Raw genomic sequence first — 14621 nt, 5'->3', positions numbered from 1 at the left:
GCCAGACGCCTTTGGAGAGAAGCCCCGAAAGTCAGAGTTTACAATGAAACAGACAGAAAGGTGAGGAGAAGGAAAAAATGAAAGCAAAAGGAAGATACGCTGGCTTTCTCTTTCTCTGTCTCTAGGAAAAAGGGATACTGACCATATGTTACCTTTCACAAAGGACCAGAAATGCTACAGAGCTTTTGTAATCACTAGTTGCTTCCAGCAAATTGGTAACAACCTCTCTAAATATGGACTGGTTTCCCAGTCCTGAATGGGGTCCGTATCTTTCCACTGGGAGTACATCTTGGCCTGCTGTTCCATACATGTAAAGTTTCTGTCTGAAATGCAAAATGTTCTCTTAGTACCAGCAATGACGAGACACAAAGAGAAGAGGAGAAGAAAAAGTATCTGCTTCTTTTTACCATACACCCTTAAGGCATAGATCCTTAAATATCACAGATTGTTTCTGACTATTCACAGACATAGCTTTAAGTGGAAGTACACCCAGTAGTGCAGTCCTCATGCCAACATAGTTTTTGCAATTTATTTTTAGGTGAACTGGACTTCATTCTCAGTTAAAAAATAAATACAAGAATATATTTTGGCAAACTTACACTCCCTCCCTCCTTATTTAAGTCCCTGGAAATTAAGCTTCAGCTTTTACATTGAGAGTACTCCCATACTTCTATTTTGGGGAAACTTCAATCACCCCCTTGACTGTAATTCCTTTTGTAATTTTATTGTAATTCCTCCTGTATGCTCATAGGAGCCCAGCTCCAGGAGGTGTGACTGCTTTATCGTCCTTGCTGGGCTCTGGGGTGGAATGCAGAAACCGATGAGGGGAGTGACCCAGTCCCTGACAACAGTCATACAATATTTTCAGAAGGAGAAAAACAGATGCCATAGTGTTTCAGAAGGATATGGTTACTTAGATGCTTTATTCTCTCTTTCTTAACCCTAACATACCCATGTGAGCAATTTTTGATGAAAAAGTGTACATAACGTTTTATTATTACTTAAATAAGACATTTAGGTAACATCTATCAGCTACCATTTTCAAACTATTACTTTCCACAAGGTCCCCACTAGCAAAACAACCTTGTATTTAGGGAGAAGTCAGGGGAGGCTTCTTTGGGCATCCGAGTTAGAGCAGAAGTAAAAAGACTTTGTAAAATTCAGATCACGAAGCTGTTCATGTTAAAAAAGCCAACTCTAAAGAAGAGTTGGCTTTTTTCTTCCCAATTTCAGTCTCACATAGTCCTAGATACTCAATTTGCTTCAGTCCTAAAAGAGTACAGAGGAACAAGTTGGCATGTGAAGCCTGGAGTTATTTCTAGTATATGCTAAAGCAGAATGGCTCATGAAGGAAGTTAAATCTGAACCTACATTTATTATTTTCCAGAAGTAACCAATTACAATCATGAACAGCCAAAGTGCATCTGAAGCAACATACATATGCAATTTGACATTTTGAATGATGTGTAATAGACCTAACACCGCAGGTGATATTTTCCTATCAAAATACACAGAAAAGGATTCTCTAGGTCAGCCAAAGCCAGACCACCACCTAGGAATGACAAATAGCATTTATACAACAAGAGGACTTCAGACTAAAATTCCTTAAGCTTCAGAGATGCTATGGTCTTTGCATGATCTTCAGGACAGAAAAGAGCCCAGCACATTCCTTGAACAGCACAAAGAGCTGGTGCATGAACCAGCCTACATTCCTCCCAGAAGGACAGAGAAACTGGCACTGACAAGAAGGAGCCCAGGCTTCCTGTACCTGTAGTTCCAAAAGTATACTTTATGGGGGGAAACTGTTACGGACTAGGTTACCAGAAGTTACCAAATGTCTCTAAAAGGTTCAGCAGTCAAAGATTAAATTTACCATCACTCTGCCTGTTTCTGGCTCAAGACATCCCCCACACAGCTTCTTCACTTTTCCAGAAGATGACCCCAGTCACCTCGCTCGGCTGCACAGCATCCTTTGTGGAACAAAAAACAGATAGGAGGCTGGCCTTCAAAGCTGAGGAAGAAATATCAGACTTGCCAGGAGCCCTAGTCTTCCTCAGAAGTACCATCAGCAGACAATACCAGCCAAGGCATCACTGTGCTCCAGAAGAAAAACAGTGTCTGGGCTAAGCAAAAGGAATTATCTTACTTCTCCCACTGCAGGCAAAGGAATATGTTCTCTCTACATTCCACTGTGTTCCAGAAGTGGTTTCCTTTGGAGGTCAAAGATACCAGCTTTGTGAAACTCCCAATAAACAAAACAGTTTTCACAGACCTTCTGATGGCAGCACAAAGGCACAGAGACACTTTTACTGCTCCTATGCCCTTCAACTATCACCACGACACAGAGAGCAAATCCACGTTACCATGACTGGCCAGTGAGGCAAAAGCAAAGACATCAAAGCAAGAAGCAGTCATCCTGACCGAAACCTTCCAATGGGAACTGGGTTTGCCCAGGGACTTCTCATTAGCTGCAACTTAGTATGCTGAAAAAGCATGGATTCAAGGTGCATTAAAATCATAATAAAAAATTCAAGAAACACTAAAGGGGAAGGAAAGAAACAATATTCACAGATCTGTTAACTAAAAATATACACCACGATACATATCTACTGTATGAAAGCTAAAAGGAAATATACAACTAAAGCAGGAAAATAATACACTAGCTGTCTTACTGCGACTCATTTCGTTGTTGAGTACAGACCTCATCTCCCGAAGTATCAGGGAATAGGATGCAGGAAGGATTAATCTTCAGAGGAAGTGAGTGCTTTCTTATTCTTTATCCAAATGATTAAAAAGGACCATACCTTTATGTAAAAGCCAATGATCAAGCTACATATAATAAATTTTAAGGGAGCTTTTAAAAATGTTATTGTTCTGCCACTTCATGCTTACACAGAAGTCCCCTGAGCTACAGGTAAATATATGAGTAGTCAGTATTTAAGCAAGTATTATCAGAGCAGCTGCATTTGATATCCTCTCAAACTGTAATGTATGCACATTCTTACAGTGTTCAATATTGATTTAAAACAAATTACTACTGCAAGTAAATGTCAAGTCATCACTAGTAAACTACTGAAAAGATACTAAACCTGAAATTCTCAACTGTTGCAGTGTTTTTTGAAGTTACCAGGAAAATATATGTCATAATACTGGACTAAAACATTTATAAAATGCACTAAAAGTACTTACTGCACTTAAACCGGTATATTTCTGGTCAAGGGTGGATTCAGTGGTTTACGTATCTACCGATATACACAAACTTCTTACATTCAGTATTTCTTAGAAAGGAGCCTTCTATCAAGTCTACTAGTGGGTAGATTTTTTTTAGAAAGCTGCTGAGTCTTCTTTTCTATGCAAGTGTTTCAGTGTTTATCTAGCCTTATTAATATTTTCTGTCTTTTCTCCAATCTGAATTTTGTCCAACTTCCATTCCTGGGAATTCCATTCTTGTGTTTTTGACTGCTAACATTGCACTAACTTTGCACTATGAGAAAGTACTCCTCCTTCCCCAACACAAGGTTTGTCAAATAATCAAAATAAACTCCCCAACTTTCTCCTGATTAACAACGTTTATTAGGACTGCTTTAATCCCCAATGTCCATGTCTCTACTCGTAGTCACTCTTCAAGATCTCTTCTGAACTGTTTTGTCAAATTCTCCCAAGTCTGTGGTATGGATACCCATATGACTAAAGTAAGAATTTGTAAGAGACACAGATGAAACCTTGTGACTGGAATGTGTCAAATGCTCTAGCGGCACAAAATTAATAAACATAAAATGCAAGACGTTTTTTCATCATCATAAAAAAAAATTTAAATTTAATTCCTGCTAGTCCCATTGTTGTTGCTCAACACAACAAACCAACTTTCTCCATTACAACATGGAGCTGATTAAAAGTAGAGCAGATTAAAAGTATTGTCAATCTGTTATTTTCCCTCTTAGAAGCAAAAATCACCCCACGGTCCAACAGTATATTTTCATTTTTTCCTAAAAAAAGTTAACCCCCACTTCACAACACTTAGGAAAACTTACACCATCTTCTAAACAATGTATTCATTTTTTTTAGACTAAAATATATGGCAAATGAAACTGGGCTCTTGAAGCAAATTCAGCAGAGGGGTTTGCCGTTGTCATCATTCAGGAAAGAATAGGGACATTTCTATATTTTGCTGTTTCACTAGATATAACTGTTGTTTGTTCATCCTCAGGCATCTGTCAAAGTCGTCTAGCATTTGAAACGCAATTTCCATTTTAAGATTCTTTATCAAAGTTGAACTGTTTACATGTCACCACAATGCCATCATTTTATTTGTTCAGGCATTCATCAAAAATACCATCCCGTTATTTGAATAACATTTCTTTCAACAAGTATAAGAGAGGCATGGCACGCAAGATTCTAGATTTTGCTCATTTTCCTTGCAATTATAACAATGAAAAATATGAGTTAATAAGGTATTCCCTCAAAAAAAAAAAGGTGAAGTTTCATTAGTTGCTATGACCTTGAGGCACGTAGCTGTATGAGACTGTAGTTATAGAGTATACGGATTTCGGAAGGAAACTTTCTGTACAATTTCAGAACTGTTCCATAATGAGATGCTAGAATCCCGAAGACCAATTTGGTCTATTTTCTCATTAAATGGTAATAGATGCAATAGCCCTGTAATCATCCTACTACTACCGCGTAACTCTATCTTGGAGGGGCCACACAGAAGCGATAGTCCAGGCCTGCTTTCTGTGAAGAGATTGTTGCTAGGGCCTCTTGATTTTGCCAGGCTGTTTTTGGACACATGGACATCCACACACTAGGAAAAAGAGTGTCAGCACACTTCGTTTGGGTCTCTAAGCCGACCAAAAGTCTCTAAACTTTTGCTAGTCTAGGCAGACTTTCCACCACCAGCCTACCAGTGAAACAGCAGGCTCCACTCCTTAGGCTTCAGTATGTGTCACAGAGTTCGTTAAGAAACATTTTCCTGGCTTCTGAACAGCTCCTACCAGACCAGACTTACAAGATCTTTTTTTGATATTTTAATCTTACATACAGATCAAGCCAAGATTTGACTGAAGAAACTGCAGATGTCATGGTTAGTGCAGAAGTATGATTTCTGGATCCAGAGAGCAACAGGACCAAACACAGGTCCTAACACCCATTTTTATGTCCATAATAAGCAGACAACATTTGAAGAATCCCTTCTTCCCTCAACAGCCACCATTCTGTAGACCCAGCTGTACACGTAAAAGCAAACACCACCTCAAGCAACCTAAAAGATGGCCTATTAATGGTCCAGTTCAGTCTTTTGAAATCAAACAGCCCCTTCAAAAGTCATAGGAAACACCTCCTTCCCTTCCAAGTTATCAAGATACTTCGTAAGAATTCTTTCTTTCTCTAGTCATCCAACCATTTAACACAATACTCTTAAAAAGAGGTCATTGAGACCAGACATCATATACTTTTCAATGTTAAAGTCTGCTGTAAAATAATGTGACAACTACCCACACCCCGGCACTTAATGCTGCTCTAAGCACTGCAGGTTATGTGTCAAATATCCTATGCCTATCAAACTGCCAAGAACTAGCAACTGACTCTGTTCTCAGAAAAGAGACTACAAGAAGCACCATGGCATGCCTTCGTCCATCCCCCGAGAGCCGTGCACAGGCTGCTCTGGTAGGACTCCACAAGGCTTTAGGGCAGAAGCCTCCTCTTCTGCGGCCAGAGGCTCCAGCCAAAGCCATGGCCATGGTCTTCCCAGCATCTGCCACAAGCTGAACTGCTTCGAGTATTCCTACTCCTGTATTTGCTTTCTTATTGCAGAAGATCATGATGTCCCCAATATGTTTTATACATGTTTTAAAGTTATACTTAATCCTAGCGATAAATAATACTGGCTAGCAATTAGAAGCGCCAGCTAAGATTACTGAAAAAAAAACTTGATTGATTTACACAGGCCTAAAATGAGCAATTCCCTGATGCATTCCACCAAGTGGAGTTAAATGAAACCCGTTCCAGTTTTTTAGTGTATGTTTACCCTAGTAATACAAGGAAAGACCAGAAATAACCCTGCAGAGAGCAATCATGTTTTGGAAATGCCCCCCATACCACCACAGCCAAGGAAAGAATCAGGGGCCGTTGTTAACGATCAGGAAAGGCTCTTAACAAGCCAGGAAAAGACTGCTGCATCCAGACCCCGCGGTTGGGCTACTGACTGCAACGAGGTTCTCAAGAAGGAAGGGGAAAAAAAGGACGTGGGGGAGGAGAGAAGGCAGAATGGGATCATCAGGAGTTTGGCAAAAATGAAGCTCACCCACCAGGAAGGTAGAGGAATACACATACATAATTTTACACGGATTAAGAGTTTGTGTCAAATCTGTGATGTGCTGTGGTGAATTCTTATACTGCAGTGAGTCATCTTGTCTGACAGTTGCCGGGGAATTAAAGCAGTTATTTTTAAAAAATTATATGTCCTGCTTGACGTGTTATACAAATAGCCTCTTAGAAAATTAAAATGCAGTCAATGCATTTTTAAGTATAGAAGAGCTATGGTACATTTAGGATTCTCTGTACCACACCACAAACATCCATTCTGAGCTATGAAAACCTAAAGGAGTCTATTGATGTCCCTTCAGAGAAACATTGATCTTTCTGCTGCTCCCAATTCAAATCCTGCATCAAAAATTAATTTATTATATCTGCCTTTTATACAGCGTGAAAATTTTTTTCCCTGAGAAAAATTAAACACAAAGGAAAGAGGTATGCTAAATCTGAATTCCTTTAATACCAAAGGATATTTGGTTTGCTAGAATAAAGACTATTCGAATCAAAATGACAGCATTCCCCTTCAAATGGAATAACAAAGGCAGGTCAATACCATTCTAGAGAAAAGCAGCACGTTGACTCACAACCATAGGTGTACATCGCGCTGTTGATTTGGCAAGGGGAAGCAGTGCTGGCTTCTGCTCCCTGCACCATGCAGCAAAATCACGCAGACATACCCTGAAGCGGCAAAGGGCAGCTCCTTACAATGCTTGTTCTCGTTATAAATACATTGCTTACTGCCTGTTTTGCCTATCAAACTGACACCCCATTGGCAATTCTCACACGTCCTTGGGAAAAGTTTTTCGAGTATGTCTGTTGTGTAATACAGTAAAGATCATCTGAATGATCTATTAAGTGTAACCCTTGGGCATCAATGCTGCTCAACATCAGCTGGCAATAAAGGTATATTTACAGCATGCCTTCGGGACAGCTGTTCTGGGAACATCCTGGAGATTTGCATAGTCTATTTTACAAGGCATTACAATGTACTTCAACTGAATGAGTGGCAGAGAATCCTTTCGACACAACGCCACCCATTAAAAGCCCTTAAGTCCAAATATCACAGTAAATTGAAGCAGGTAGATATTAAAAAAAAAAAAAAAACACCTTCAAATTCCAGTGCCTTAAAATGCAAATGGTTGTTAACCTGTGAGTCCATTTAACCTGTTTTTGAAAGAATTGAGTTACTGTCCCTCTCCGACTTGAGCACCATCCAAGAAACAAAACAGCTGATGAGAGGAGCTTCATGTTACAAAGAAGGAAAAGTTTATCTTGCCAGCGCTCTTGATTTTATCATAATTCCCATGGTATTTCGTATATTTTCTTACAGCCTTAGATCTTGCAGGTAACTTACATGAATATTTCAGCTTCATGTATTTTGAGTAAATTAGTCCTCTCCTTGCCAGAAAAAGAACCGAAAAAGTGAGCCAACTGCACCCTAACGGCTCAAAAAACAAGAAGAAGCAAATGTGAGTATTGAATTTCTTAGTTCATTTCTCACCTAAACTCAGAAAGTATTAACACTTTGTCATTGCACAGGTGATACCCACTTGCTAAGGAGAGCACTATCTCTCAAGGAGTGAATTAAAAGGATGATTTGCGTCCCAAATCACAGAGGTGTGGTAGTTATTGAAATTTTCACACTTCGAAACCTCTCCACGGGTGAAGAGTCAGCTGGCAAATGTTATGGAGAAATAATAACTAGAGGAGCTAACTACAGTTCTCTGGCCCCAACCCAGTGACTACATGCAGACAACAAAAGACAGAACTTATACGTAATAAAATAATAAACCTGGTCAGACAATGACCCAATCAACCCAACAATATTACCAAATATAATCGAGCCAGTCAATACAAGGAAAGCTGGGGACCAAATTAATTAGCTGAGTGTGTGTCCAGTGCTTTTGGGAACAAGTAAGCAGTCATTAAAGATCTGATGACACTTTTTTGAAAGTGCTCTTTGGAGAAAAGTTCAGACTTTCAAAAAAAAAAAAACAAACACCCTGCTATGCCTCATATGTTTAAAATGGAGAGGACTAGAAGTATAGTATGGAATATAGGGAGAATAGTTTCTGAACAGGATGGTTTTCACATTTTCCATGTGGCGTCTGTGGTTCTTTAAGTGTTTCTGCTATGTTATCTGACACTTGGATAAAATACTGGAAGAACTACAGAGCATCTTTTCCCAATTAATTTTGGTTCAGGAAGTAATTGGAAGGGCAATATAACCTTGTATACCCTTAAATTGAGAGAAGTATTTGGGGGGGCTTTTTTTTTTTAATTCTTAACTGTTTTTAAGAATGGAGGGGTTGTAGAACTACATTTTCTTTAATAAGACAGCACATTTCAGGACTCCTGGTTTTATTAAATCAGTTCTTCAGTTAACAAGCCCCAAGCTATTCTAAAAAACAAGATGATTCATCTATTTCCACCCAGTACAATTTTATACATCGTTAGAAAACTAAAGCCTCGTAAAATTCTAAGCAGCCCTAAAGAACAACTACTGCAGAGTGACATGTTGATTGCATCAGCCTAGAAGGGCTACAGTTTTGAGCAATGCAAGCTTTAGTATGCTCAGTGGAAACTACTACAGAGTGTCAAAGAACACGTATGTAACATGCCAGCATCAGGCACATTCACTCAAATACAGCAAAACAAATATCTTCAGAATATCTGGTGGGATAAGGATGATTCCACAACTTCTAATCCTCATAAAATTTAAACTACTGCTGCACCCTGTGTTCTGAGAAACACAGAAGCATTTCCCCCTCCTGAAATGAGGTGAAAACACCGTCAAGAAGTGTGCTGTTGATGCCTTGAGCTGAACATAACATTACATGCCAACCCATCAACGTGAAAGTCATTCTCAGCACTCATCAGAGTGCTAGGCTACCTCTGTCACTCACCCCCTGTGTGGGGCAGGCTACCAGCACGCAGGCACAGAGGGTGCTGGTAAGCCTTTCTGACTCTGTCTGATCTTCACCTTCTAAATCATAATAATGAAACTAACAAAATCTAAAATGGTTATCCTAATTTGCATCCATAGTACCTTTTAAATAGCTATGTTTAAAACAAAAAAGACCATTCAGACCACAACAAAGGGGAGGTAGAAGGCATGTGGCTTGCCCACAATAACCAACGGGTTAGGATTGCCACAGAGACAATCTCAGCAGAACACCAAGTAAACACCTTCCTGACGAAATGCTCCTCCCTCTCAACCAACGAGCAGCGCAGAACTGCCCAAACGCTCACACAAAAAAAGGCACTTTGCCCTATCGTCTAAAAAGTACATGCTACCTGTCCGGCAGCCACTTCCTGAGGTTCTCCTGCCAGCATCCCTGCCGTGAGTGAGGCTATGCCTAGTGCACAGCTGAACAAGGAACTCAGAATTTGGCCACAAGGGAGGGGAAAAATACCATGGCCAAATTTAAATGTATGATGACTACCAGTGAAGACTGTAATTACAACATCTGCACAGTGCCCGCTGTGCTAGTGACACACTAACTAGAGGTCTGGTCACACGGACACCAGCTATTTTATGTTAGGTTTCGAGACGCATTGCGTGGGTAGGACCTGTGCTAACACACAAGACACTTCCAAGAGTTAGGAAGGAGACAGCTTTAGCTCACAGCCAAGAAGTGATCTTGCAATAATCCTGCCGGTGCTCCTCTCTCTTCTCCACAAAGCAGCAGCTTTCTTTCAGAAGCTGTTCCTAAGGCTGCACTGTCCGTAACATGTTTTGGCACCGGAGAACCAGGTTGCTTGTGTACAAGCAGCAGCAATTCACAACCCACGCCGTTCAGCGGCATCAGAACTGAAAAACTCACTCTAACAAACAATACACCAACCGTTTCAGGCATCCAGCATTTGAAAAACATTTTCCTAGCAAGTCTGACTCAGGAAAGCACTTTAAAAAGCAGCACAATTTACGGCAGTCACTCAGCTCCCAATGTTATCAATGAGACCCAAACACATGTTTAAGCATGCAGTTGCCTGACTATTGACTTCAACAGTTTCCTGCTTCACGAAGGCAGCAGAGACACCCTAACACGTCATGAGCATAACACGTGTTAAAACCTCAGTCTTGTGAATATTTATGTATACGCATAAATGTATCACAGTGAATGTACTCTGCTGAAGCCAGTGGACTGGCTCATAATAGTCAAGTTAAGCACATGTGTAAGGTGCTGCACATTCAGGGCGTAAAGATGCACAAAGTTGCCTTGAAAACCATTTAACTCAGAGTTAGCATGGCCAGAGTATGACCAGTCTTCTACAGCACAACCAAACTGTACCAACTACCGATCCCACTACATGTGGGGATTAGTTTTGGGAACAGACCAGGAGCTGCAACACGGATGCCTAAAGCTAGGAGCTTTAAGCAATGAATTATTTCATTTTCTCAGGCACTGAGCACTGTCATGTACTTGACTGAGAGCACATCAAGAGCGGCTTTGGGGAAGACACCGAAGCCAGGACACTGACCCTTTCTCCACTTGCCTCCCAATTCCAACCGATTTTCGTTTAGGCTGCCACTGTGAGAAAACACAAGCCATCCCATCTACTGGGTGTAACGTCAGTGGCACAGAAGGAAAGGTTATTGTCAGTGGGTTAAACTCATTCTAGCTCTAGCTGCAGTTAAGTTACAGCAGTGCAAATACAGATGTCCAATTGCAAACCACGTCCCACTTCCTCAGAGCCTCCTTGGATTATGCTTACAGCAACAGAAACTGCACCGTAAAACTGTATTACAACTTTAGTACACTGAATTACCATATTTCTTATTGAAGGTCTATGCCAGCTTGATTTTGGTCTTCTGCAAGCATTTACTAACAGCTGTTTTAATTAGTATCTTGTTGGTGTGCAGACAACGATGTGATACACACCATGAAGCATTTTCTGCATAAAGGGAGAACGTTACGTATACCGTGATACAAACAGCCCTTCCTCCCACCCTTACTACCACAGATAAGGGCCAATCGATGGGCAGTGCATCAGAGAAAGGCAATATTGTATTTAACTCCTCTTATTTCAGGTTTTCAGGGCACCGTCAGGTAGGAGGAAGCACAGAAATGAGAGCCACAAGCAATCCCAGTAGCTCATTCTCCTCTTCAGCCTCAAAGCGTTAAAAGGAAAATACAATGTCAACATCAGCTCCTCCCTGCTGATGAAACTGGCTCGAGTGCATTTTACTTTCTGGCTTGGAGCCCTTACAAACCGTTACAAAAAGACAGAAAGACAGACAGACAGCTCAATATATCGACCACTTCCAATAACTAATTTGGGACATGCTGGGTCATTTGCCCCTTCTGTTAAGTGCTGTAGCCTCTCGGTGGTGAATGAACCCTGATATTTGGGGTTTTCTATCAAAAAAAAGGGGGGGCAGCTAATAGCAGATTTGCATTTCAGGAAAGAGCCAACCCTAGCATCAGTATATATAAATACTCCCCACTCTCTTCCTCTGGGAGGAACAGATTACATCTGATACACTAAAATCGTCTCCAAGACTGATGGCACTCTGGGCGCTCCATCCCCACCAGCCAGGGATCCTGACAGGCACTAATCGCCGCCTGCCTCTCCTTCCTCAGCCGGAGCTGACACGCATGGAAACGGGGAGCTGGAGCCAGGCTGAGGAGAGGCGGGCGGGCTGGGGCTCCTGCTCATCCTCCCAGCCACGGCAACAGCAATATGCGGGTTGCATGAGAGCTTTCCCAACCCGGGAACCGGCAGAGCATCAAAATCAACCACGCCAAGAAAATCACCACAAGCTTTCAATTATGCATGTCAAAAAAAAAAAAAAAAGCCCGCAATAGAAAAAAAAAAAATCGTTTCCTCTAAGCGACCTAACTAGTATTGTCCAAAACGACCTTATCATGGGGTATTTTGCTGCAACCGACACACACATTGCGTGGACTTCGTGGCGAGTCCCTCGGCACGGTCAAAGAGGGGCTTTTTTGCACGCAGGTACACGCCACATTTCCGTGAAGCTGCATTTTCTTGGCAGGGCAGGAACCCCTCCGAGCCAGCCCTACGGATTTTTCCACCTCCCGCACTACAGCGCGCAAGGCTGGGGCGGCCAGCCCTGCCGCCGAAGCCCCTCTCCCGCCAGCTCCGCGGCGGAGAGCGGAGGGGGAATTCACAGGTAGAACAAAACATCCGCGCCGGTATCCTCCGCCAGCCCGCCGGCGGGAGCGGGGCGGGGGGGCGACACCGTCAGGGGAGCCCGCCGGCGCCATCGGGACCGGGGCGAGAACCGCAGCAGCCCGGCGGGCAGCAGGGCCGCAGGGCGGAGGGTGTGTGAGGGGGGAGCGGGCCGGGGGCTGCCGCGCCGCTGCCGCGCGCCCGCGCCAACCGCCGCCCGCCCCGACCGCCGCCCGCGCGAGGGCCGGGCCCGCCCCGCCGCCCCTTTACCTTCGGAGAGCTCCAGCTCCAGCTCGGCCAGCCGGGCCCTCACCTCCAGGGGCAGGGACACGCTCTCCAGGCTGCGGTCCGCCATGCTCGCGCGGCGGGGACGGGCTCTCCCCTCCTCTGGCTGCCCCGCTCTCCCCCTTTGTCCGCGGCTGAACGGGGAGAGGGAAGGCGGCGGGGCCGCGGCGGGTGGCTGAGTCCTCCCCGCGGTCTCAGCCGGGCATGCAGGGGGTAGGCGGGCGGGCGGTCCGCGCGGGGGGACGGGGCGCGGAGGGAGGGAATGCGGAGGTTTCTCCTCTCCTCCCCTCTCCTCTCCTCCTCCTCCTCCTTCGCCGCCTCCTTCAGCGGGGCCCCGCCATGGCTGCTCCCGCCGCCGCCGCCGCCGCCCGCCCGCGATCGCTCCGCATCGGCTCCCCGCCGCGCCCGGCCCGGCCCACCCCCCACCCCCCGCCGCCCGGCACCGCGGCGGCGGCTCCCGCCTCGCCTCGCCGCGCCCCGGCCCCGGCCCGCTCCTCCCCGCCCGGCTCGGGCTGGCGGCGGCGCCTGGCGCTGCGGTGCCGCTGCCGCGACTGCTGCCGGCCAGGCACCGCGCCGCTGTCACATCCACGTGACCGCGCCGCCCCGCGCCCCCGCCGCCGGCCCCCAGGGGGCGCCCCAGCCCCGGCGGCGCTCCGCGGGGCGCTCCGCGGCCGCGCAGCGGGGCCGCCCCGCCCGCCCCGCCCCGCCCCGCGCTCTGCGCCGGCCGGCGGCCCAGCGCGGCGGCGCCCCGGGAGGACGGCCCGGGCCGCGCCCACCCGCCGGGTGCGGGGTCGGTCCCGCTGCCCTCCCCGCCGGGGCCCGGAGCGGCCTTGCTCCAGCGCTTTGCACATACACCGGGCCTCAGGCGAGGCTGGTGAAGTGCCTTATCATCTTTTCATCCTAACAGCACTCTCTGGAAGTAGGTCTTCGGGTCCCCGTTTTACCGAGGAAGGGGGGAAGCAGCGATGCGCTCAAGGCAGGCGGCCATTCGGCGCCAGGAAGACGAACAGCACTCCGACACCCTGCGCCCCGTTTTCCTTCCCCACCCGCTGAACAACTTCCAGCGCGCCCCTGTTTTCACCTAATTCTCTGCATTCAGCCAGTGGAGGGCTTGGTCGTGTTAGGTTAACAGTTGGACTTGATGATCTAAAGCGTCTTTTCCAACCTAAATGATTCAATTCTATTCCATTCCAAACAAGCCGTGGCAATTCTGGTGTGTATATCACTAAACCCTGGGTGCCGGTTTCCATGAAAGAGTAGCATAATCTTAATATAACAAAAAAGAACAGAGCTGACACTGTGGTGTGTCTATGCTCAGCACCAGCGCATACCAACTGACACTGAGCCCGTATCTGGAGAACGTGGTAAAAAGCGCTGACCCACCAGTACTCTTAATTACACTGCTCCAAAATAAGAAGGAACTGTTTTGAAAACATTTAATAAAACTCCCTTTCAGATCAACAAATATATTTCGCAAGGAACATCTTCCTTTCTGTCTTTTTCTCCCTGTACCTATTTTCTTCCTTTTTTTGTTTGGGTTGGTTTGGTTTGGATTTGGGTGTTGGTTTTTTTTAAATCTCTCACAAGAAGGAAGGAGCAAGATACCACAGCACCTATCGTTTCAAAAATCCTTTGGAGTCCCAAGGGTAGAACAGGTCTTAGTGGGACACAATGTTAGCAGAAAGAAAAAGACGTAATCATCCCCGGGCCAACCTTGGCTTACGGGCTTACCGTTTCAGTCAGTGGAAGAAAAACGAGGATGTAGGAGTTTCTTCAAAAGATAAAGCTTAGGTTGCGACTATACTAAACAATGTATTTTTTTAATACGTTGTGGAACAAAAACAAATTACATCATATTACCAGCTGTGCTGAACTGGCGTCAACAC

At 44.9% G+C, this 14621-nt stretch overlaps 1 protein-coding gene across 2 annotated transcripts in view; it reads right to left on the bottom strand.

The window, feature by feature from the left end:
* DIP2C (disco interacting protein 2 homolog C) overlaps positions 1–13207 on the bottom strand; it is a 327128-nt gene extending 313921 nt beyond the window's left edge. The window contains exon 1 of one of the 2 annotated variants that reach the window (XM_075144114.1): positions 12721–13207. In XM_075144114.1, coding sequence (XP_075000215.1) covers positions 12721–12805 — 85 coding nt within the window. In that variant the 5' untranslated portion in view covers positions 12806–13207. The remainder of the gene's footprint in view (positions 1–12720) is intronic. The other variant, XM_075144116.1, reaches the window with a different exon arrangement.
* Positions 13208–14621: the final 1414 nt, after the last annotated feature.

The sequence above is a fragment of the Calonectris borealis genome, chromosome 2 (assembly GCF_964195595.1).
Source record: "Calonectris borealis chromosome 2, bCalBor7.hap1.2, whole genome shotgun sequence".
Classification (NCBI taxonomy): Eukaryota; Metazoa; Chordata; class Aves; order Procellariiformes; family Procellariidae; genus Calonectris; species Calonectris borealis.
This window is presented reverse-complemented; position numbering and strand designations above follow the sequence as displayed.